Here is a 24986-nt window from a genome sequence, read left to right on the forward strand (position 1 = left end):
AGACATGAATGGGTATTGGATAGGGTATGTCGTGATCAGTAAAGCGCAAATGTCTACAGTCACCCAGACATGGACAGGTGACAGCCCTTGGTTAGTTTAGGCGTTGGGAGTGTACTCTGTCCATTTCTTTTTTTATAGTTTGCCTGTCGGTTTCTATCGGGACTAATCATGTTGTCATTCGGGAAAATGCGTAAACGCATCGAGCCGGTGGTTTTATGTGCCCAAATAGCCAGCGCGTTTTTCGACACCGGTTTGCAGATGGTGGTCAAGGAGAGATGCGCCAACATGACCGACGCGCTCTCTCCCACCCCCACCGAAGACAGCCGGCAGAAAGCCATGTCCAACTTCTACATGATATATAATATGCTGGCCAAATTCGTACCGATCCTACCCGCTATTCTTTTAGCCAAGGTAAATCGATACATTGTTTTATTCCTGGATCGTTTTTTTTAATATAGCCTATTGTCGTACTTAAATGGCAACTTTGTGTGTTTCATTAAATATGTCTAATACAATTCATTCATTCGTCCATCCAAGGTAGGGGACCTGGGGTACCGGAAGATCCCCATGGTGATCCCTCTGGTGGGTTACCTGGTCTCCAGAGTGGTCCTGCTCCTGGTCATAGTGATGGATCTCCCGATACAGGCTATGTTCGGCGGGGTGGTGGTCCACGGACTCAGCGGCGGGTTCTGCTCCTACTGGGCCGGGGTCATGGCCCTGGTGTCGCTCACCTCCACCGAGGAGGACCGCTCTCTCCACATGATGCATATCGAACTGGTCTACGGAGTAGCCGGTCTCATCGGTAGTCTAGCGTCCGGGCACCTCTTCCAGTTGTACAGTGTGGATTTTAAACAGGGGACTCTGTTAGTGAGCCTGAGTGTTTTCCTCTACTTTTTGTGTCTTATCTACACAACCTTCTTCTTTCTAATGCCAAGTGTCTCGACAAGCGCGCAAGAGCGCAACGAGACCAATGGCTTCTTCATTGAGCGAAATTCCAGGAATATATTGAACATTCTGCTTCTCTTCGCAAGCGGTATTTTATATGACGTGGCCGTCGGAGGTGGGATGGAGATACTGGTGACCTTTGAGATGAAGGAGCCCCTGAACTGGAGTGCTACACAGGTAAGTTCAAATATGTTTTATTTGGGGGTAAAACACAATATATATATATATATATATATATATATATATTACATGATTAGTCCTGATTAAATCAAACAAGATGTGCATTTTGTAGCCTGGTTTTACCAGTCTGTTTGTGCCATCATGCCACTCCTTGCCCTGTCATGCCAAACATGTTTGACAAAGAGTTGGAATGATAGCACAAAACAAAGATCTAGGACAAAAAACTTATTTCAGAGTTGTGACTTGTGAGAATTAACTCTTGCAATATCGGGCTCTGGTTAAACCAAAACACATCAACAGGTAGGTTACGGTAACGCCGCCGGCTTCGTGGTCTTCCTGACGAGCTTCCTGGGTGTCATGGTAATGTCCAGATGGGTGAGTGACGTCACCCTCATCATCATCGGCATGGTGTCCTTCGCTGCCGGGATCTACTTCATGGCCTTCGTCACGGCAACATACATGTTCTATCTGGGTAAGATAATAATACGTTTTATTTACAGTGCCCTTATCAGAGTGTAATTACATGTATTTACAGTAGCCAATTACATGTATTTACAGTAGCCAATTACATTTAGTACAGTAGCCAATTACATTTAGTACAGTAGCCAATTACATTTAGTACAGTAGCCAATCATTTATGAATGATTTATGAGAACGGTACTTTGCTCAAGAAAATCTAACTGCTTGGCAGGCAGGCAGGCAGACAGACAGGCAGACAGACAGACAGACAGGCAGACAGGCAGACAGACAGGCAGACAGGCAGACAGGCAGACAGGCAGACAGGCAGACAGGCAGACAGACAGACAGACAGACAGACAGGCAGGCAGGCAGGCAGGCAGGCAGGCAGGCAGGCAGACACATCTCTGCCTGCAGTAACTCTGTCATTGAGTTGGAATGAGGAAGGAGACTGGCTAAACTAAATGGAGTTCCAGGCCACCACAACGTAACATGGTGTGGGGGGACTTTACTGCAGCAGTGTGAAGATAAGACTTTTTAAATAAACAAGATGACGCTGTCTTTTTAAATATACTAAATCAGACATCCTCCTCTATGTTTCAGCTTCTCGTTTCTGACAGGGTTTACAGGTTGTGTAGATCAATGGTGTGGAAGGGGGAGGGTAGTGTGTGGAGGGGGGGAGGGTAGTGTGTGTGTGTGTGTGTGTGGGGGGATAGGGTAGTGTGGTGGAGGGGGGAGGGTAGTGTGTGTGTGAGAGAAGGGGGAGGGTAGTGTGTGTATGTGGAAGGGGGGAGGGTAGTGTGTGTGTGAGAGAAGGGGGAGGGTAGTGTGTGTGTGTGTGGAGGGTGGAGGTAGGGTAGTGTGTGTGTGTGTGGAGGGTGGAGGTAGGGTAGTGTGTGTGTGTGTGTGTGTGTGTGTGTGTGTGTGTGTGTGTGTGTGTGTGTGTGTGTGTGTGTGTGTGTAAGGGGGAGGTAGGGTAGTGTGTGTGTGTGTAAGGGGGAGGTAGGGTAGTGTGTGTGTGTGGAAGGGGGAGGTAGGGTAGTGTGTGTGTGTGTGTGTGTGTGTGTGTGTGTGTGTGGAGGGGGGGGGTAGGGTAGTGTGTGTGTGTGGAAGGGGGAGGTAGGGTAGTGTGTGTGTGTGGAAGGGGGAGGTAGGGTAGTGTGTGTGTGTGTGTGGAAGGGGGAGGTAGGGTAGTGTGTGTGTGTGTGTGGAAGGGGGAGGTAGGGTAGTGTGTGTGTGTGTGGAAGGGGGAGGTAGGGTAGTGTGTGTGTGTGTGGAGGGTGGAGGTTGGGTAGTGTGTGTGTGTGTGGAAGGGGGGGGGTAGGGTAGTGTGTGTGTGTGTGTGGAAGGGGGAGGTAGGGTAGTGTGTGTGTGTGGAAGGGGGGAGGTAGGGTAGTGTGTGTGTGGATGGGGGAGGTAGGGTAGTGGGTGTGTGTGTGTGTGTGTGTGTGTGTGTGTGTGTGTGGAGAGATAGTAGTTACTACAGGGAGAGGTAGTTACTACAGGAGAGGTAGTTACTACAGGGAGAGGTACCCAGGAGGCTGAATAGACTAGGACACAATAGTTACTACAGGGAGAGGTAGTTACTACAGGGAGACAAAGTTACTACAGGGAGAGGTAGTTACTACAGGGAGAGGTAGTTACTACAGGAGAGGTAGTTACTACAGGGAGAGGTAGTTACTACAGAGAGGTAGTTACTACAGGGAGAGGTAGTTACTACAGGGAGAGGTAGTTACTACAGGGAGGGGTAGTTACAACAGGAGAGGTAGTTACTACAGGGAGAGGTACCCAGGAGGCTGAATAGACTAGGACACAATAGTTACTACAGGGAGAGGTAGTTACTACAGGGAGAGGTAGTTACTACAGGGAGAGGTAGTTACTACAGGGAGAGGTAGTTACTACAGGAGAGGTAGTTACTACAGAGAGAGGTACCCAGGAGGCTGAATAGACTAGGACACAATAGTTACTACAGGGAGAGGTAGTTACTACAGGGAGAGGTAGTTACTACAGGGAGAGGTAGTTACTACAGGGAGAGGTACCCAGGAGGCTGAATAGACTAGGACACAATAGACCCTAAACATGTTCTGCTGGAATGGTCACCTGATCTTGTCTGTAATTCTTCACCTGAATTGTTTTTGTATTCACACCCTTCCTCACATTTCTGTTTCAGCTCGAGCCCTGACCCTGTTCGCGCTGATTCCCATGCCAACCATCCGGGCTCTGCTGTCTAAACAGGTGAACGGCTCATCGTACGGTAAGTCCTATAGTTCATGTCTGTCTCTCGACCATAACTGCGGGCGTGTGTGTCAAGCGTCTCAAAGTTAACGGTGCTGATTTAGGATCCGTTTTACCTTTTTAGATCACAATGAATATGATTACATGGATCTAGATCTGTTTGTGTTTACAATCCAGATCTAGACCTGTTTGTGTTTACAATCCAGATCTAGACCCGTTTGTGTTTACATTCCAGATCAAATCAAATCAAATTTTATTTGTCACATACACATGGTTAGCAGATGTTAATGCGAGTGTAGCGAAATGCTTGTGCTTCTAGTTCCGACAATGCAGTAATAACCAACAAGTAATCTAACTAACAATTCCAAAACTACTGTCTTGTACACAGTGTAAGGGGATAAAGAATATGAACATAAGGATATATGAATGAGTGATGGTACAGAGCAGCATAGGCAGATACAGTAGATTGTATCGAGTACAGTATATACATATGAGATGAGTATGTAAACAAAGTGGCATAGTTAAAGTGGCTAGTGATACATGTATTACATAAGGATACAGTCGATGATATAGAGTACAGTATATACGTATGCCTATGAGATGAATAATGTAGGGTAAGTAACATTATGTAAGGTAGCATTGTTTAAAGTGGCTAGTGATATATTTACATAATTTCCCATCAATTCCCATTATTAAAGTGGCTGGAGTTGAGTCAGTGTCAGTGTGTTGGCAGCAGCCACTCAATGTTAGTGGTGGCTGTTTAACAGTCTGATAGCCTTGAGATAGAAGCTGTTTTTCAGTCTCTCGGTCCCAGCTTTGATGCACCTGTACTGACCTCGCCTTCTGGATGATAGCGGGGTGAACAGGCAGTGGCTCGGGTGGTTGATGTCCTTGATGATCTTTATGGCCTTCCTGTGACATCGGGTGGTGTAGGTGTCCTGGAGGGCAGGTAGTTTGCCCCCGGTGATGCGTTGTGCAGACCTCACTACCCTCTGGAGAGCCTTACGGTTGAGGGCGGAGCAGTTGCCGTACCAGGCGGTGATACAGCCCGCCAGGATGCTCTCGATTGTGCATCTGTAGAAGTTTGTGAGTGCTTTTGGTGACAAGCCGAATTTCTTCAGCCTCCTGAGGTTGAAGAGGCGCTGCTGCGCCTTCTTCACAATGCTGTCTGTGTGAGTGGACCAATTCAGTTTGTCTGTGATGTGTATGCCAAGGAACTTAAAACTTGCTACCCTCTCCACTACTGTTCCATCGATGTGGATAGGGGGGTGTTCCCTCTGCTGTTTCCTGAAGTCCACAATCATCTCCTTAGTTTTGTTGACGTTGAGTGTGAGGTTATTTTCCTGACACCACACTCCGAGGGCCCTCACCTCCTCCCTGTAGGCCGTCTCGTCGTTGTTGGTAATCAAGCCTACCACTGTTGTGTCGTCCGCAAACTTGATGATTGAGTTGGAGGCGTGCGTGGCCACGCAGTCGTGGGTGAACAGGGAGTACAGGAGAGGGCTCAGAACGCACCCTTGTGGGGCCCCAGTGTTGAGGATCAGCGGGGAGGAGATGTTGTTGCCTACCCTCACCACCTGGGGGCGGCCCGTCAGGAAGTCCAGTACCCAGTTGCACAGGGCGGGGTCGAGACCCAGGGTCTCGAGCTTGATGACGAGCTTGGAGGGTACTATGGTGTTGAATGCCGAGCTGTAGTCAATGAACAGCATTCTCACATAGGTATTCCTCTTGTCCAGATGGGTTAGGGCAGTGTGCAGTGTGGTTGAGATTGCATCGTCTGTGGACCTATTTGGGCGGTAAGCAAATTGGAGTGGGTCTAGGGTGTCAGGTAGGGTGGAGGTGATATGGTCCTTGACTAGTCTCTCAAAGCACTTCATAATGACGGAAGTGAGTGCTACGGGGCGGTAGTCGTTTAGCTCAGTTACCTTAGCTTTCTTGGGAACAGGAACAATGGTGGCCCTCTTGAAGCATGTGGGAACAGCAGACTGGTATAGGGATTGATTGAATATGTCCGTAAACACACCGGCCAGCTGGTCTGCGCATGCTCTGAAGGCGCGGCTGGGGATGCCGTCTGGGCCTGCAGCCTTGCGAGGGTTAACACGTTTAAATGTCTTACTCACCTCGGCTGCAGTGAAGGAGAGACCGCAAGTTTTCATTGCAGGCCGTGTCAGTGGCACTGTATTGTCCTCAAAGCGGGCAAAAAAAGTTATTTAGTCTGCCTGGGAGCAGGACATCCTGGTCCGTGACTGGGCTGGATTTCTTCCTGTAGTCCGTGATTGACTGTAGACCCTGCCACATGCCTCTTGTGTCTGAGCCGTTGAATTGAGATTCTACTTTGTCTCTGTACTGACGCTTAGCTTGTTTGATAGCCTTGCGGAGGGAATAGCTGCACTGTTTGTATTCGGTCATGTTACCAGACACCTTGCCCTGATTAAAAGCAGTGGTTCGCGCTTTCAGTTTCACACGAATGCTGCCATCAATCCACGGTTTCTGGTTAGGGAATGTTTTAATCGTTGCTATGGGAACGACATCTTCAACGCACGTTCTAATGAACTCGCACACCGAATCAGCGTATTCGTCAATGTTGTTGTCTGACGCAATACGAAACATGTCCCAGTCCACGTGATGGAAGCAGTCTTGGAGTGTGGAGTCAGCTTGGTCGGACCAGCGTTGGACAGACCTCAGCGTGGGAGCCTCTTGTTTTAGTTTCTGTCTGTAGGCAGGGATCAACAAAATGGAGTCGTGGTCAGCTTTTCCGAAAGGGGGGCAGGGCAGGGCCTTATATGCGTCGCGGAAGTTAGAGTAACAATGATCCAAGGTCTTTCCACCCCTGGTTGCGCAATCGATATGCTGATAAAATTTGGGGAGTCTTGTTTTCAGATTAGCCTTGTTAAAATCCCCAGCTACAATGAATGCAGCCTCCGGATAAATGGTTTCCAGTTTGCAAAGAGTCAAATAAAGTTCATTCAGAGCCAACGATGTGTCTGCTTGGGGGGGGATATATACGGCTGTGATTATAATCGAAGAGAATTCTCTTGGTAGATAATGCGGTCTACATTTGATTGTGAGGAATTCTAAATCAGGTGAACAGAAGGATTTGAGTTCCTGTATGTTTCTTTCATCACACCATGTCACGTTAGTCATAAGGCATACGCCCCCGCCCCTCTTTTTACCAGAAATATGTTTTTTCCTGTCTGCGCGATGCGTGGAGAAACCTGTTGGCTGCACCGCTTCGGATAGCGTCTCTCCAGTAAGCCACGTTTCCGTGAAGCAAAGAACGTTACAGTCTCTGATGTCCCTCTGGAATGCAACCCTTGCTCTGATATCATCAACCTTGTTGTCAAGAAACTGGACATTGGCAAGAAGAATGCTAGGGAGTGGTGCACGATGTGCCCGTCTCCGGAGTCTGACCAGAAGACCGCCTCGTTTCCCTCTTTTTCGGAGTCGTTTTTTTGGGTCGCTGCATGGGATCCACTCCGTTGTCCTGTTTGTAAGGCAGAGCACAGGATCCGCGTCGCGAAAAGCGTATTCTTGGTCGTACTGATGGTGAGTTGACGCTGATCTTATATTCAGTAGTTCTTCTCGACTGTATGTGATGAAACCTAAGATGACCTGGGGTACTAATGTAAGAAATAACACGTAAAAAAACAAAAAACTGCATAGTTTCCTAGGAACGCGAAGCGAGGCGGCCATCTCTGTCGGCGCCAGATCTAGATCTGTTTGTGTTTACAATCCAGATCTAGACCCGTTTGTGTTTACAATCCAGATCTAGACCTGTTTGTGTTTAGAATCCAGATCTAGACCCGTTTGTGTTTACAATCCAGATCTAGACCTGTTTGTGTTTACAATCCAGATCTAGACCCGTTTGTGTTTACAATCCAGATCTAGACCTGTTTGTGTTTAGAATCCAGATCTAGACCCGTTTGTGTTTACAATCCAGATCTAGACCTGTTTGTGTTTAGAATCCAGATCTAGACCTGTTTGTGTTTAGAATCCAGATCTAGACCCGTTTGTGTTTACAATCCAGATCTAGACCTGTTTGTGTTTAGAATCCAGATCTAGACCTGTTTGTGTTTAGAATCCAGATCTAGACCTGTTTGTGTTTACAATCCAGATCTAGACCTGTTTGTGTTTAGAATCCAGATCTAGACCTGTTTGTGTTTACAATCCAGATCTAGACCTGTTTGTGTTTACAATCCAGATCTAGACCTGTTTGTGTTTACAATCCAGATCTAGACCTGTTTGTGTTTAGAATCCAGATCTAGACCTGTTTGTGTTTACAATCCAGATCTAGACCTGTTTGTGTTACAATCCAGATCTAGACCTGTTTGTGTTTACAATCCAGATCTAGACCTGTTTGTGTTTACAATCCAGATCTAGACCTGTTTGTGTTTACAATCCAGATCTAGACCTGTTTGTGTTTACAATCCAGATCTAGACCTGTTTGTGTTTACAATCCAGATCTATACCTGTTTGTGTTTACAATCCAGTCCTTGCCACTCCATTCATAATATGCCACACATATTTGGCAAATGACATAGAGGACAAGGAGGCGTCACTACAGACCCTGGTTCGATTCAAAGGTTGTATCACAACCGGCCGTGATTGGGAGTCCCATAAGGCGGCGTACAATTGGCCCAGCGTCGTCCGGGTTTGGCCCGGGGTAGGTCGTCATTGTAAATAACAATTTGTTCTTAACTGACTTTCCTAGTTAAATAAAGGTTCAATAAATAAACAAACAAAAGAGACTTCCAAGACCTTTCCATTGATCACATACTGTACGCACCGATGTGTCACTCACTCACATCTGCTATGACACAACGCAGTTGGCTAACCACTGTTTATACTCACTTTCTGGGGCCTGCAACATAGGCTGACGCAAGCCATGAATGACAACGCATTCCCTTACAACACAGGGTGCTAGGGTGAAGCCAGTAGGGTGGATTAGTGTCATGTTAGGGAGAAACCAGTAGGGTAGATTAGTGTCATGTTAGGGGGAAACCAGTAGGGTAGATTATTGTCATGTTAGGGGGAAACCAGTAGGGTAGATTAGTGTCATGTTAGGGAGAAACCAGTAGGGTAGATTAGTGTCATGTTAGGGGGAAACCAGTAAGGTAGATTAGTGTCATGTTAGGGGGAAAACAGTAGGGTAGATTAGTGTCACCAGTAGGGTACATTAGTGTCATGTTAGGGGGAAACCAGTAGGGTAGATTAGTGTCATGTTAGGGAGAAACCAGTAGGGTAGATTAGTGTCATGTTAGGGAGAAACCAGTAGGGTAGATTAGTGTCATGTTAGGGAGAAACCAGTAGGGTAGATTAGTGTCATGTTAGGGAGAAACCAGTAGGGTAGATTAGTGTCATGTTAGGGAGAAACCAGTAGGGTAGATTAGTGTCATGTTAGGGAGAAACCAGTAGGGTAGATTAGTGTCATGTTAGGGAGAAACCAGTAGGGTAGATTAGTGTCATGTTAGGGGGAAACCAGTAGGGTAGATTAGTGTCATGTTAGGGAGAACCAGTAGGGTAGATTAGTGTCATGTTAGGGGGAAACCAGTAGGGTAGATTAGTGTCACCAGTAGGGTAGATTAGTGTCATGTTAGGGAGAAACAAGTAAGGTAGATTAGTGTCATGTTAGGGAGAAACCAGTAGGGTAGATTAGTGTCATGTTAGGGGGAAACCAGTAGGGTAGATTAGCACAATGTTAGGGAGAAACCAGCAGGGTAGATTAGTGTCACCAGTAGGGTAGATTAGTGTCATGTTAGGGAGAAACCAGTAGGGTAGATTAGTGTCATGTTAGGGGGAAACCAGTAGGGTAGATTAGTGTCACCAGTAGGGTAGATTAGTGTCTTGTTAGGGGGAAACCAGTAGGGTAGATTAGTGTCATGTTAGGGGGAAACAAGTAGGGTAGATTAGTGTCATGTTAGGGGGAACCCAGTAGGGTAGATTCGTGTCACCAGTAGGGTAGATTAGTGTCATGTTAGGGGGAAACCAGTAGGGTAGATTAGTGTCATGTTAGGGAGAAACCAGTAGGGTAGATTAGTGTCATGTTAGGGAGAAACCAGTAAGGTAGATTAGTGTCATGTTAGGGGGAAACCAGTAGGGTCGATTAGTGTCATGTTAGGGAGAAACCAGTAGGGTAGATTAGTGTCATGTTAGGGAGAAACCAGTAGGGTAGATTAGTGTCATGTTAGGGGGAAACCAGTAGGGTAGATTATTGTCACCAGTAGGGTAGATTAGCATCATGTTAGGGAGAAACCAGTAGGGTTGATTAGTGTCATGTTAGGGGGAAACCAGTAGGGTAGGTTATGGGGAAACCAGTAGGGTTGATTAGTGTCATGTTAGGGAGAAACCAGCAGAGTAGTTTAGTGTCACCAGTAGGGTAGATTAGTGTCATGTTAGGGAGAAAGCAGAAGGTTAGATTAGTGTCATGTTAGGGAGAAAGCAGAAGGTTAGATTAGTGTCATGTTAGGGGGAAACCAGTAGAGTAGATTAGTGTCATGTTAGGGAGAAACCAGTAGGGTAGATTAGTGTCATGTTAGGGAGAAACCAGTAGGGTAGATTAGTGTCATGTTAGGGAGAAACCAGTAGGGTAGATTAGTGTCATGTTAGGGGGAAACCAGTAGGGTAGATTATTGTCATGTTAGGGGGAAACCAGTAGGGTAGATTAGTGTCATGTTAGGGAGAAACCAGTAGGGTAGATTAGTGTCATGTTAGGGGGAAACCAGTAGGGTAGATTATTGTCATGTTAGGGGGAAACCAGTAGGGTAGATTATTGTCATGTTAGGGGGAAACCAGTAGGGTAGATTATTGTCATGTTAGGGGGAAACCAGTAGGGTAGATTAGTGTCATGTAAAGGGGAAACCAGTAGGGTAGATTAGTGTCACCAGTAGGGTAGATTAGTGTCATGTTAGGGAGAAACCAGTAGGGTAGATTAGTGTCATGTTAGGGGGAAACCAGTAGGGTGGATTAGTGTCATGTTAGGGAGAAACCAGTAGGGTAGATTAGTGTCATGTTAGGGAGAAACCAGTAGGGTAGATTAGTGTCATGTTAGGGAGAAACCAGTAGGGTAGATTAGTGTCATGTTAGGGGGAAACCAGTAGGGTAGATTATTGTCATGTTAGGGGGAAACCAGTATGGTAGATTAGTGTCATGTTAGGGAGAAACCAGTAGGGTAGATTAGTGTCATGTTAGGGGGAAACCAGTAGGGTAGATTAGTGTCACCAGTAGGGTAGATTAGTGTCATGTTAGGGAGAAACCAGTAGGGTAGATTAGTGTCACCAGTAGGGTAGATTAGTGTCATGTTAGGGAGAAACCAGTAGGGTAGATTAGTGTCACCAGTAGGGTAGATTAGTGTCATGTTCTGGGGAAACCAGTAGGGTAGATTAGTGTCATGTTAGGGGGAAACCAGTAGGGTAGATTATTGTCATGTTAGGGGGAAACCATTAGGGTAGATTAGTGTCATGTTAGGGGGAAACCAGTAGGGTAGATTATTGTCATGTTAGGGAGAAACCAGTAGGGTAGATTAGTGTCATGTTAGGGGGAAACCAGTAGGGTAGATTATTGTCATGTTGGGGGGAAACCAGTAGGGTAGATTAGTGTCATGTTAGGGGGAAACCAGTAGGGTAGATTAGTGTCATTTTAGGGAGAAACCAGTAGGGTAGATTAGTGTCATGTTAGGGAGAAACCAGTAGGGTAGATTAGTGTCATGTTAGGGGGAAACCAGTAGGGTAGATTAGTGTCATGTTAGGGGGAAACCAGTAGGGTAGATTAGTGTCATGTTAGGGAGAAACCAGTAGTGTAGATTAGTGTCATGTTGGACCACTACGTATACCACACTACATTTTAGTTCTGGTTTAACCGAGATTAGTTCCCAATATAGTCCACTACTAAGCCTTTCCTATCTGTAGGGGTTAAGGTGCCATTTGGGGCTCACCCCTGTTTTCTGACGAGGGGAATAACAATAACGACGCTGTCGTTAGTATGTGGTTGAACCAGACCAGGCACGCCGGTGATCCTCTTCCCTGTTCTGCTGTTACTAACAATAACAACGCTGTCATTAGTATGTGGTTGAACCAGACCAGGCACGCCGGTGATCCTCTTCCCTGTTCTGCTGGTACTAACAATAACAACGCTGTCGTTAGTATGTGGTTGAACCAGACCAGGCACGCCGGTGATCCTCTTCCCTGTTCTGCTGTTACGAGGTTAAAAAGGGGAAGTTACAACTGGCATGCGGACACGTCAAGCTATCGAACACCACCGACATGAAGAGATGTGTTTTCCTGCTGATGCCATCTTTAGCCAGTCGTCTTCCACTGACTTGACTAGTTTGTTCATCCAGTTCTGGTTTAATTATAACACACCATCCCAAATGGAACCCTATTCCCTATGTAGTGCACTACTTTAGACCACAGCCCTATGGAACCCTATTCCCTATATAGTGCACTACTTTAGACCACAGCCCTATGGAACCCTATTCCCTATATAGTGCACTACTTTAGACCAGAGCCCTATGGAACCCTATTCCCTATATAGTGCACTACTTTAGACCACAGCCCTATGGAACCCTATTCCCTATATAGTGCACTACTTTAGACCAGAACCCTATGGAACCCTATATAGTGCACTACTGTAGACCAGAGCCCTATGGAACCCTAATTCCCTATATATAGTGTACTACTTTAGACCAGAGCCCTATGTAACCCTATTCCCTAAATAGTGCACTACTTTAGACCAGAGCCCTATGGAACCCTATTCCCTATATAGTGCACTACTTTAGACCAGAGCCCTATGGAACCCTATATAGTGCACTACTGTAGACCAGAGCCCTATGGAACCCTAATTCCCTATATATAGTGCACTACTTTAGACCAGAGCCCTATGTAACCCTATTCCCTATATAGTGCACTACTGTAGACCAGAGCCCTATGGAACCCTAATTCCCTATATATAGTGCACTACTTTAGACCAGAGCCCTATGTAACCCTATATAGTGCACTACTTTTGACCAGAGCCATATGGGTTAAGTTTACACCATAGGGAATAGGGTGCCATTTGAGATGGATTTGCCTGTTATTATAAACCTCTCCATGATATTTATACAGACAGAATGGCTTTCTGTTTGTTAAGAATTGAATAGACTTGGAAACGAGAGAAAATAGCCTTTTACCCATTGACATAAGCCCTGCACCAAGCTGCTCCCTTCTCAGACCAACAGTAGCACCCTCTATATTCTAGTTTGTAAGAACCAAATATACCTCCCAGATCGTTGCACTTTTTGATACAAGTACCAAACTTGGTACACTAATACCAGATCCCTTTAAGGAACATTGATACGATTGGAGGCAGTCTGGGAAGCCTGTCAGTCAACCAGGACATTTGAATAGATTTCCTGTCTGAATAAAATAGGGTGAAATATTTACGACTTTGTAACGTCATCTACACAACTAAATCAACCCCACCAATAATACAGACAACACTTCTGATCATAAAATACCAAAAGACCTCCATGGAGGTCATATTGAGGTCTTTGTGATAGTGCCACCAAATGTCACAGTCAGGGCATGTCTAAAGAAGTATTTTTGATGGGCAGACTACACATTAGGTTGGAGCGGGCAGACTACACATTAGGTTAGCAGACTACACATTAGGTTGGAGCGGGCAGACTACACATTAGGTTAGCAGACTACACATTAGGTTAGCAGACTACACATTAGGTTGGAGCAGGCAGACTACACATTAGGTTGGAGCAGGCAGACTACACATTAGGTTAGCAGACTACACATTAGGTTGGAGCAGGCAGACTACACATTAGGTTGGAGCAGGCAGACTACACATTAGGTTGGAGCAGGCAGACTACACTTTAGGTTAGCAGACTACACATTAGGTTGGAGCGGGCAGACTACACATTAGGTTGGAGCGGGCAGACTACACATTAGGTTAGCAGACTACACATTAGGTCAGCAGACTACACATTAGGTTAGCAGACTACACATTAGGTCAGCAGACTACACATTAGGTTGGAGCAAGCAGACTACACATTAGGTTGGAGCAAGCAGACTACACATTAGGTTGGAGCAAGCAGACTGCACATTAGGTTGGAGCAAGCAGACTGCACATTAGGTTGGAGCAAGCAGACTACACATTAGGTTGGAGCAAGCAGACTACACATTAGGTTAGCAGACTACACATTAGGTTAGCAGACTATACATTAGGTTAGCAGAATACACATTAGGTTAGCAGATTACACATTAGGTTAACAGACTACACATTAGGTTAGCAGACTACACATTAGGTTAGCAGACTACACATTAGGTTAGCAGACTACACATTAGGTTAGCAGACTACACATTAGGTTAGCAGACTACACATTAGGTTAGCAGACTATACATTAGGTTGGAGCAGGCAGACTACACATTAGGTTAGCAGACTACACATTAGGTTGGAGCAGGCAGACTACACATTAGGTTAGCAGACTACACATTAGGTTAGCAGACTACACATTAGGTTGGAGCAGGCAGACTACACATTAGGTTGGAGCAGGCAGACTACACATTAGGTTGGAGCGGGCAGACTACACATTAGGTTAGCAGACTACACATTAGGTTGGAGCAGGCAGACTACACATTAGGTTAACAGACTACACATTAGGTTAGCAGACTACACATTAGGTTAGCAGACTATACATTAGGTTGGAGCAGGCAGACTACACATTAGGTTAGCAGACTATACATTAGGTTGGAGCAGGCAGACTACACATTAGGTTAGCAGACTACACATTAGGTTAGCAGACTACACATTAAGTTGGAGCGCGCAGACTACACATTAGGATAGCAGACTACACATTAGGTTAGCACACTACTCATTAGGTTAGCAGACTACACATTTAGGTTAGCAGACTACACATTAGGTTGGAGCAAGCAGACTACACATTAGGTTAGCAGACTACACATTAGGTTAGCAGACTATACATTAGGTTGGAGCAGGCAGACTACACATTAGGTTAGCAGACTACACATTAGGTTGGAGCAGGCAGACTACACATTAGGTCAGCAGACTACACATTAGGTTAGAGCGGGCAGACTACACATTAGGTTAGCAGACTACACATTAGGTTAGCAGACTACACATTAGGTTAGCAGACTACACATTAGGTTAGCAGACTACACATTAGGTTAGCAGACTACACATTAAGTTGGAGCGGGCAGACTACACATTAGGATAGCAGACTACACATTAGGTTAGCACACTACTCATTAGGTTAGCAGACTACACATTAGGTTAGCAGACTACACATTAAGTTGGAGCAGGCAGACTACACATTAGGTTAGCAGACTACACATTAGGTTGGAGCAGGCAGACTACACATTAGGTCAGCAGACTACACATTAGGTTAGAGCGGGCAGACTACACATTAGGTTAGCAGACTACACATTAGGTTAGCAGACTACACATTAAGTTGGAGCGGGCAGACTACACATTAGGTTAGCAGACTACACATTAAGTTGGAGCGGGCAGACTACACATTAGGATAGCAGACTACACATTAGGTTAGCACACTACTCATTAGGTTAGCAGACTACACATTAGGTTAGCAGACTACACATTAAGTTGGAGCAGGCAGACTACACATTAGGTTAGCAGACTACACATTAGGTTGGAGCAGGCAGACTACACATTAGGTCAGCACACTACACATTAGGTTAGAGCGGGCAGACTACACATTAGGTTAGCAGACTACACATTAGGTTAGCAGACTACACATTAAGTTGGAGCGGGCAGACTACACATTAGGTTAGCAGACTACACATTAGGTTAGCAGACTACACATTAGGGTAGCAGACTACACATTAGGGTAGCAGACTATACATTAGGGTAGCAGACTACACATTAGGTTAGCAGACTACACATTAGGTTAGCAGACTACACATTAGGTTGGAGCGAGCAGACTACACATTAGGTTAGCAGACTACACATTAGGTTGGAGCAAGCAGACTACACATTAGGTTAGCAGACTACACATTAGGTTAGCAGACTATACATTAGGTTAGCAGAATACACATTAGGTTAGCAGATTACACATTAGGTTAACAGACTACACATTAGGTTGGAGCAGGCAGACTACACATTAGGTTAGCAGACTATACATTAGGTTGGAGCAGGCAGACTACACATTAGGTTAGCAGACTACACATTAGGTTGGAGCAGGCAGACTACACATTAGGTCAGCAGACTACACATTAGGTTAGAGCGGGCAGACTACACATTAGGTTAGCAGACTACACATTAGGTTAGCAGACTACACATTAGGTTAGCAGACTACACATTAGGTTGGAGCAGGCAGACTACACATTAGGTTGGAGCAGGCAGACTACACATTAGGTTAGCAGACTACACATTAGGTTGGAGCAGGCAGACTACACATTAGGTTGGAGCAGGCAGACTACACATTAGGTTGGAGCAGGCAGACTACACTTTAGGTTAGCAGACTACACATTAGGTTGGAGCGGGCAGACTACACATTAGGTTGGAGCGGGCAGACTACACATTAGGTTAGCAGACTACACATTAGGTCAGCAGACTACACATTAGGTTAGCAGACTACACATTAGGTCAGCAGACTACACATTAGGTTGGAGCAAGCAGACTACACATTAGGTTGGAGCAAGCAGACTACACATTAGGTTGGAGCAAGCAGACTGCACATTAGGTTGGAGCAAGCAGACTGCACATTAGGTTGGAGCAAGCAGACTACACATTAGGTTGGAGCAAGCAGACTACACATTAGGTTAGCAGACTACACATTAGGTTAGCAGACTATACATTAGGTTAGCAGAATACACATTAGGTTAGCAGATTACACATTAGGTTAACAGACTACACATTAGGTTAGCAGACTACACATTAGGTTAGCAGACTACACATTAGGTTAGCAGACTACACATTAGGTTAGCAGACTACACATTAGGTTAGCAGACTACACATTAGGTTAGCAGACTATACATTAGGTTGGAGCAGGCAGACTACACATTAGGTTAGCAGACTACACATTAGGTTGGAGCAGGCAGACTACACATTAGGTTAGCAGACTACACATTAGGTTAGCAGACTACACATTAGGTTGGAGCAGGCAGACTACACATTAGGTTGGAGCAGGCAGACTACACATTAGGTTGGAGCGGGCAGACTACACATTAGGTTAGCAGACTACACATTAGGTTGGAGCAGGCAGACTACACATTAGGTTAACAGACTACACATTAGGTTAGCAGACTACACATTAGGTTAGCAGACTATACATTAGGTTGGAGCAGGCAGACTACACATTAGGTTAGCAGACTATACATTAGGTTGGAGCAGGCAGACTACACATTAGGTTAGCAGACTACACATTAGGTTAGCAGACTACACATTAAGTTGGAGCGCGCAGACTACACATTAGGATAGCAGACTACACATTAGGTTAGCACACTACTCATTAGGTTAGCAGACTACACATTTAGGTTAGCAGACTACACATTAGGTTGGAGCAAGCAGACTACACATTAGGTTAGCAGACTACACATTAGGTTAGCAGACTATACATTAGGTTGGAGCAGGCAGACTACACATTAGGTTAGCAGACTACACATTAGGTTGGAGCAGGCAGACTACACATTAGGTCAGCAGACTACACATTAGGTTAGAGCGGGCAGACTACACATTAGGTTAGCAGACTACACATTAGGTTAGCAGACTACACATTAGGTTAGCAGACTACACATTAGGTTAGCAGACTACACATTAGGTTAGCAGACTACACATTAAGTTGGAGCGGGCAGACTACACATTAGGATAGCAGACTACACATTAGGTTAGCACACTACTCATTAGGTTAGCAGACTACACATTAGGTTAGCAGACTACACATTAAGTTGGAGCAGGCAGACTACACATTAGGTTAGCAGACTACACATTAGGTTGGAGCAGGCAGACTACACATTAGGTCAGCAGACTACACATTAGGTTAGAGCGGGCAGACTACACATTAGGTTAGCAGACTACACATTAGGTTAGCAGACTACACATTAAGTTGGAGCGGGCAGACTACACATTAGGTTAGCAGACTACACATTAAGTTGGAGCGGGCAGACTACACATTAGGATAGCAGACTACACATTAGGTTAGCACACTACTCATTAGGTTAGCAGACTACACATTAGGTTAGCAGACTACACATTAAGTTGGAGCAGGCAGACTACACATTAGGTTAGCAGACTACACATTAGGTTGGAGCAGGCAGACTACACATTAGGTCAGCACACTACACATTAGGTTAGAGCGGGCAGACTACACATTAGGTTAGCAGACTACACATTAGGTTAGCAGACTACACATTAAGTTGGAGCGGGCAGACTACACATTAGGTTAGCAGACTACACATTAGGTTAGCAGACTACACATTAGGGTAGCAGACTACACATTAGGGTAGCAGACTATACATTAGGGTAGCAGACTACACATTAGGTTAGCAGACTACACATTAGGTTAGCAGACTACACATTAGGTTGGAGCGAGCAGACTACACATTAGGTTAGCAGACTACACATTAGGTTGGAGCAAGCAGACTACACATTAGGTTAGCAGACTACACATTAGGTTAGCAGACTATACATTAGGTTAGCAGAATACACATTAGGTTAGCAGATTACACATTAGGTTAACAGACTACACATTAGGTTGGAGCAGGCAGACTACACATTAGGTTAGCAGACTATACATTAGGTTGGAGCAGGCAGACTACACATTAGGTTAGCAGACTACACATTAGGTTGGAGCAGGCAGACTACACATTAGGTCAGCAGACTACACATTAGGTTAGAGCGGGCAGACTACACATTAGGTTAGCAGACTACACATTAGGTTAGCAGACTACACATTAGGTTAGCAGACTACACATTAGGTTAGCAGACTACACATTAGGTTAGCAGACTACACATTAAGTTGGAGCGGGCAGACTACACATTAGGATAGCAGACTACACATTAGGTTAGCACACTACTCATTAGGTTAGCAGACTACACATTAGGTTAGCAGACTACACATTAAGTTGGAGCAGGCAGACTACACATTAGGTTAGCAGACTACACATTAGGTTGGAGCAGGCAGACTACACATTAGGTCAGCAGACTACACATTAGGTTAGAGCGGGCAGACTACACATTAGGATAGCAGACTACACATTAGGTTAGCACACTACTCATTAGGTTAGCAGACTGCACATTAGGTTAGCAGACTACACATTAAGTTGGAGCAGGCAGACTACACATTAGGTTAGCAGACTACACATTAGGTTGGAGCAAGCAGACTACACATTAGGTTAGCAGACTACACATTAGGTTAGCAGACTATACATTAGGTTAGCAGAATACACATTAGGTTAGCAGATTACACATTAGGTTAACAGACTACACATTAGGTTGGAGCAGGCAGACTACACATTAGGTTAGCAGACTATACATTAGGTTGGAGCAGGCAGACTACACATTAGGATAGCAGACTACACATTAGGTTAGCACACTACTCATTAGGTTAGCAGACTACACATTAGGTTAGCAGACTACACATTAAGTTGGAGCAGGCAGACTACACATTAGGTTAGCAGACTACACATTAGGTTGGAGCAGGCAGACTACACATTAGGTCAGCACACTACACATTAGGTTAGAGCGGGCAGACTACACATTAGGTTAGCAGACTACACATTAGGTTAGCAGACTACACATTAAGTTGGAGCGGGCAGACTACACATTAGGTTAGCAGACTACACATTAGGTTAGCAGACTACACATTAGGGTAGCAGACTACACATTAGGGTAGCAGACTATACATTAGGGTAGCAGACTACACATTAGGTTAGCAGACTACACATTAGGTTAGCAGACTACACATTAAGTTGGAGCGAGCAGACTACACATTAGGTTAGCAGACTACACATTAGGTTAGCAGACTATACATTAGGTTAGCAGAATACACATTAGGTTAGCAGATTACACATTAGGTTAACAGACTACACATTAGGTTGGAGCAGGCAGACTACACATTAGGTTAGCAGACTATACATTAGGTTGGAGCAGGCAGACTACACATTAGGTTAGCAGACTACACATTAGGTTGGAGCAGGCAGACTACACATTAGGTCAGCAGACTACACATTAGGTTAGAGCGGGCAGACTACACATTAGGTTAGCAGACTACACATTAGGTTAGCAGACTACACATTAGGTTAGCAGACTACACATTAGGTTAGCAGACTACACATTAGGTTAGCAGACTACACATTAAGTTGGAGCGGGCAGACTACACATTAGGATAGCAGACTACACATTAGGTTAGCACACTACTCATTAGGTTAGCAGACTACACATTAGGTTAGCAGACTACACATTAAGTTGGAGCAGGCAGACTACACATTAGGTTAGCAGACTACACATTAGGTTGGAGCAGGCAGACTACACATTAGGTCAGCAGACTACACATTAGGTTAGAGCGGGCAGACTACACATTAGGTTAGCAGACTACACATTAGGTTAGCAGACTACACATTAAGTTGGAGCGGGCAGACTACACATTAGGTTAGCAGACTACACATTAAGTTGGAGCGGGCAGACTACACATTAGGATAGCAGACTACACATTAGGTTAGCACACTACTCATTAGGTTAGCAGACTACACATTAGGTTAGCAGACTACACATTAAGTTGGAGCAGGCAGACTACACATTAGGTTAGCAGACTACACATTAGGTTGGAGCAGGCAGACTACACATTAGGTCAGCACACTACACATTAGGTTAGAGCGGGCAGACTACACATTAGGTTAGCAGACTACACATTAGGTTAGCAGACTACACATTAAGTTGGAGCGGGCAGACTACACATTAGGTTAGCAGACTACACATTAGGTTAGCAGACTACACATTAGGGTAGCAGACTACACATTAGGGTAGCAGACTATACATTAGGGTAGCAGACTACACATTAGGTTAGCAGACTACACATTAGGTTAGCAGACTACACATTAAGTTGGAGCGAGCAGACCTCACATTAGGATAGCAGACTACACATTAGGTTAGCAGACTACACATTAAGTTGGAGCGGGCAGACTACACATTAGGTTAGCAGACTACTCATTAGGTTAGCAGACTACACATTAAGTTGGAGCGGGCAGACTACACATTAGGTTAGCAGACTACACATTAGGTTAGCAGACTACACATTAAGTTGGAGCGGGCAGATTACACATTAGGTTAGCAGACTACACATTAGGTTAGCAGACTACACATTAAGTTGGAGCGGGCAGACTACACATTAGGTTAGCAGACTACTCATTAGGTTAGCAGATTACACATTAGGTTAGAGCAGGCAGACTACACAATAGGTTAGCAGATAACACATTAGGTTAGAGCAGGCAGATTACACATTAGGTTAGAGCAGGCAGATTACACATTAGGTTAGCAGACTACACATTACGTTAGAGCGGGCAGATTACACATTAGGTTAGCAGATTACACATTAGGTTAGAGCGGGCAGATTACACATTAGGTTAGCAGACTACACATTAGGTTAGCAGACTACACATTAGGTTAGCAGACTACACATTAAGTTGGAGCGGACTACACATTAAGTTGGAGCGGGCAGACTACACATTAGGTTAGCAGATTACACATTAGGTTAGCAGACTAGACATTAGGTTAGCAGACTACACATTAGGTTAGCAGACTACACATTAAGTTAGCAGACTACACATTAGGTTAGCAGACTACACATTAGGTTAGAGCGGGCAGACTACACATTAGGTTGTAGCGGGCAGACTGCACATTAGGTTAGCAGATTACACATTAGGTTAGCAGACTACACATTAGGTTAACAGACTACACATTAGGTTAGCAGACTACACATTAGGTTAGCAGACTACACATTAGGTTAGCAGACTACACATTAGGTTAGAGCGGGCAGACTACACATTAGGTTAGCAGACTACACATTAGGTTAGCAGACTACACATTAGGTTGGAGCGGGCAGACTACACATTAGGTTAGAGCGGGCAGACTACACATTAGGTTAGCAGACTACACATTAGGTTAGCAGACCTCACATTAGGTTAGCAGACCTCACATTAGGTTAGCAGACTACACATTAGGTTAGCAGACTGCACATTAGGTTAGCAGACTACACATTAGGTTAGCAGACTACACATTAGGTTAGCAAACTACACATTAGATTAGAGCAGGCAGACTACACATTAGGTTAGCAGACTACACATTAGGTTAGCAGACTACACATTAGGTTAGCAGACTACACATTAGGTTAGCAGACTACACATTAGGTTAGCAGACTACACATTAGGTTAACAGACTACACATTAGGTTAGCAGACTACACATTAGGTTAGCAGACTACACATTAGGTTAGCAGACTACACATTAGGTTAGAGCGGGCAGACTACACATTAGGTTAGCAGACTACACATTAGGTTAGCAGACTACACATTAGGTTGGAGCGGGCAGACTACACATTAGGTTAGAGCGGGCAGACTACACATTAGGTTAGCAGACTACACATTAGGTTAGCAGACCTCACATTAGGTTAGCAGACCTCACATTAGGTTAGCAGACTACACATTAGGTTAGCAGACTGCACATTAGGTTAGCAGACTACACATTAGGTTAGCAGACTACACATTAGGTTAGCAAACTACACATTAGATTAGAGCAGGCAGACTACACATTAGGTTAGCAGACTACACATTAGGTTAGCAGACTACACATTAGGTTAGCAGACTACACATTAGGTTAGCAGACTACACATTAGGTTAGAGCAGGCAGACTACACATTAGGTTAGCAGACTACACATTAGGTTAGAGCAGGCAGACTACACATTAGGTTAGCAGACTACACATTAGGTTAGCAGACTACACATTAGGTTGGAGCGGGCAGACTACACATTAGGTTAGCAGACTACACATTAGGTTAGCAGACTACACATTAGACTTCAATCTTGGTTTCATCTGAGCCTCTAATTGAGGCAAAGTTGGTTCCTGTCTTGGTCACGTTCGCGCTGTTGAACCCCCCCCCCCCCCCAAAAGAAAATGTGTTTGATAATAGCGCCTCCCACTAGCCAGGCGACTGCTGCATGGTGTAGCCGGCAAAACGCAGAAGCAGTGAACATGACCTTAGATCACACAAAGGCAACAGTTAAACAATTTGTATCCCATAATGCAACACATTTTGAAAGGCGGTGACATTTGTGCTTCACAGGGATCACCCTCATCTCACTGCAGCTGTCCTTTAAGATCGCCAGCCTGGCCTACACTCCCATCTACACCAAGGTGTACCAGGCTACGCTGGACTGGTTCCCCGGGTTCGTCTTCACCCTGTCCAGCATTATCACCGTCCTGGCCACCATACCTGTCAGGTACGTCATGACATCATCAGTCCTGGCCACCATACCTGTCAGGTACGATATGACATCATCAGTCCTGGCCACCATACCTGTCAGGTACGATATGACATCATCAGTCCTGGCCACCATACCTGTCAGGTACGATATGACATCATCAGTCCCGGCCACCATACCTGTCAGGTACGATATGACATCATCAGTCCTGGCCACCATACCTGTCAGGTACGATATGACATCATCAGTCCCGGCCACCATACCTGTCAGGTACGATATGCAATCATCAGTCCTGGCCACCATACCTGTCAGGTACGATATGACATCATCAGTCCTGGCCACCATACCAGTCAGGTACGATATGACATCATCAGTCCTGGCCACCATACCAGTCAGGTACAATATGACATCTTCAGTCCTGGCCACCATACCAGTCAGGTAAGATGTGACATCATCAGTCCTAGCCACCATACCTGTCAGGTAAGATGTGACATCATCAGTCCTGGCCACCATACCAGTCAGGTACGATATGACATCATCAGTCCTAGCCACCATATCTGTCAGGTAAGATGTGACATCATCAGTCCTGGCCACCATACCTGTTAGGTAAGATGTGACATCATCAGTCCTGGCCACCATACCTGTCAGGTAAGATGTGACATCATCAGTCCTAGCCACCATACTTGTCAGGTAAGATGTGACATCATCAGTCCTAGCCACCGTTTTTTACCCTGAGTTTCCACTTGCCTTGAACTCACTGGAAGTGGGAGAGTTCCCAGCTGTTTTGAACATGGCACCAGTACGGGGTTACAAAGAACATTTCCAATACTTGTTACACGGGAAGGAATAATGACAGAAATAAGGACCCTGTCGTGTAAAGCGTCACCACATTTCCTTTGTACGATGTTTCTCTCCTCCAGCGTGGTGGGTTGCAGATCTGGCCGGGCTGACGGTTACGAGAGGATCCTGGGGAACTGACGGCGGCGACGATGTGATTGTGACGGTTTTGAGATTGAGCCACGTTAATGTCCTTGGTACCGCCATCACAGGCCCTCCTCGCCGTCTCTGTGACACTGGAGCCGACGTCAGCAGCACTTACCATGAATGCAATCGCTGCAAAAACGCATTGTTGGTAGTTACACAACGCGTCTCTTGAATGAATCCCAGGCCTGAGCCCAATCAACATGTCCAACACTGGGCACTATTGAAAACACTGACATTCTCTAGAGCCCTCAAATTCTGGACCTCCAAGCCAGTTCATTGTTTCCGTCACTGTGAAAGAACTCCAGTTAAACAGAGCTGAATTAACTTGAAATACTTTACTGTCACTTTTTAATACATCATTTTTCTGCATTTGAACTATTGTGTTTATTATTGTGAATGAATTATTTGAGTGAACAGATTAAATACTTTTCTTTATTGGTCCAATATCTGAAATAATTTGAGGTAAAGATATTTGCATCAAAACAACATCCATATACAGGCTATTATTTAAATGTGTTGTTCCAACATCAAAATGTACATATTATGATTCCATAGTAAACAATGCACACTGAAAAGGACAGTAGAGAGAGAGAGAACAACAGGAGGACAGTAGAGAGAGAGAGAACAACAGGAGGACAGTAGAGAGAGAGAACAACAGGAGGACAGTAGAGAGAGAGAGAACAACAGGAGGACAGTAGAGAGAGGGAGAACAACAGGAGGACAGTAGAGAGAGAGAACAACAGGAGGACAGTAG

General features: G+C 45.1%; 1 protein-coding gene across 1 annotated transcript; it reads left to right on the forward strand.

Moving 5' to 3' along the window:
• LOC139421840 (solute carrier family 46 member 2-like) lies at positions 1-24676 on the forward strand. Its single transcript, XM_071172961.1, has 6 exons — positions 1-411; positions 538-1122; positions 1426-1597; positions 3752-3835; positions 23110-23266; positions 24169-24676. Exons 1-6 carry the CDS (start codon positions 169-171, stop codon positions 24224-24226), a joined length of 1299 nt encoding a protein of 432 aa, XP_071029062.1. The 5' UTR covers positions 1-168; the 3' UTR covers positions 24227-24676.
• Positions 24677-24986: the final 310 nt, after the last annotated feature.

This window comes from Oncorhynchus clarkii, chromosome 12, assembly GCF_045791955.1.
Source record: "Oncorhynchus clarkii lewisi isolate Uvic-CL-2024 chromosome 12, UVic_Ocla_1.0, whole genome shotgun sequence".
Taxonomy (NCBI): domain Eukaryota; kingdom Metazoa; phylum Chordata; class Actinopteri; order Salmoniformes; family Salmonidae; genus Oncorhynchus; species Oncorhynchus clarkii.

Coding starts and splice junctions, on each gene's coding strand:
- LOC139421840 (XM_071172961.1), top strand. CDS start 169: ATGTTGTCATTCGGGAAAATGCGTAAACGCATCGAGCCGGTGGTTTTA. Junction 412..537: donor CCGCTATTCTTTTAGCCAAG/GTAAATCGATAC, acceptor CGTCCATCCAAG/GTAGGGGACCTGGGGTACCG. Junction 23,267..24,168: donor CTGGCCACCATACCTGTCAG/GTACGTCATGAC, acceptor TCTCTCCTCCAG/CGTGGTGGGTTGCAGATCTG.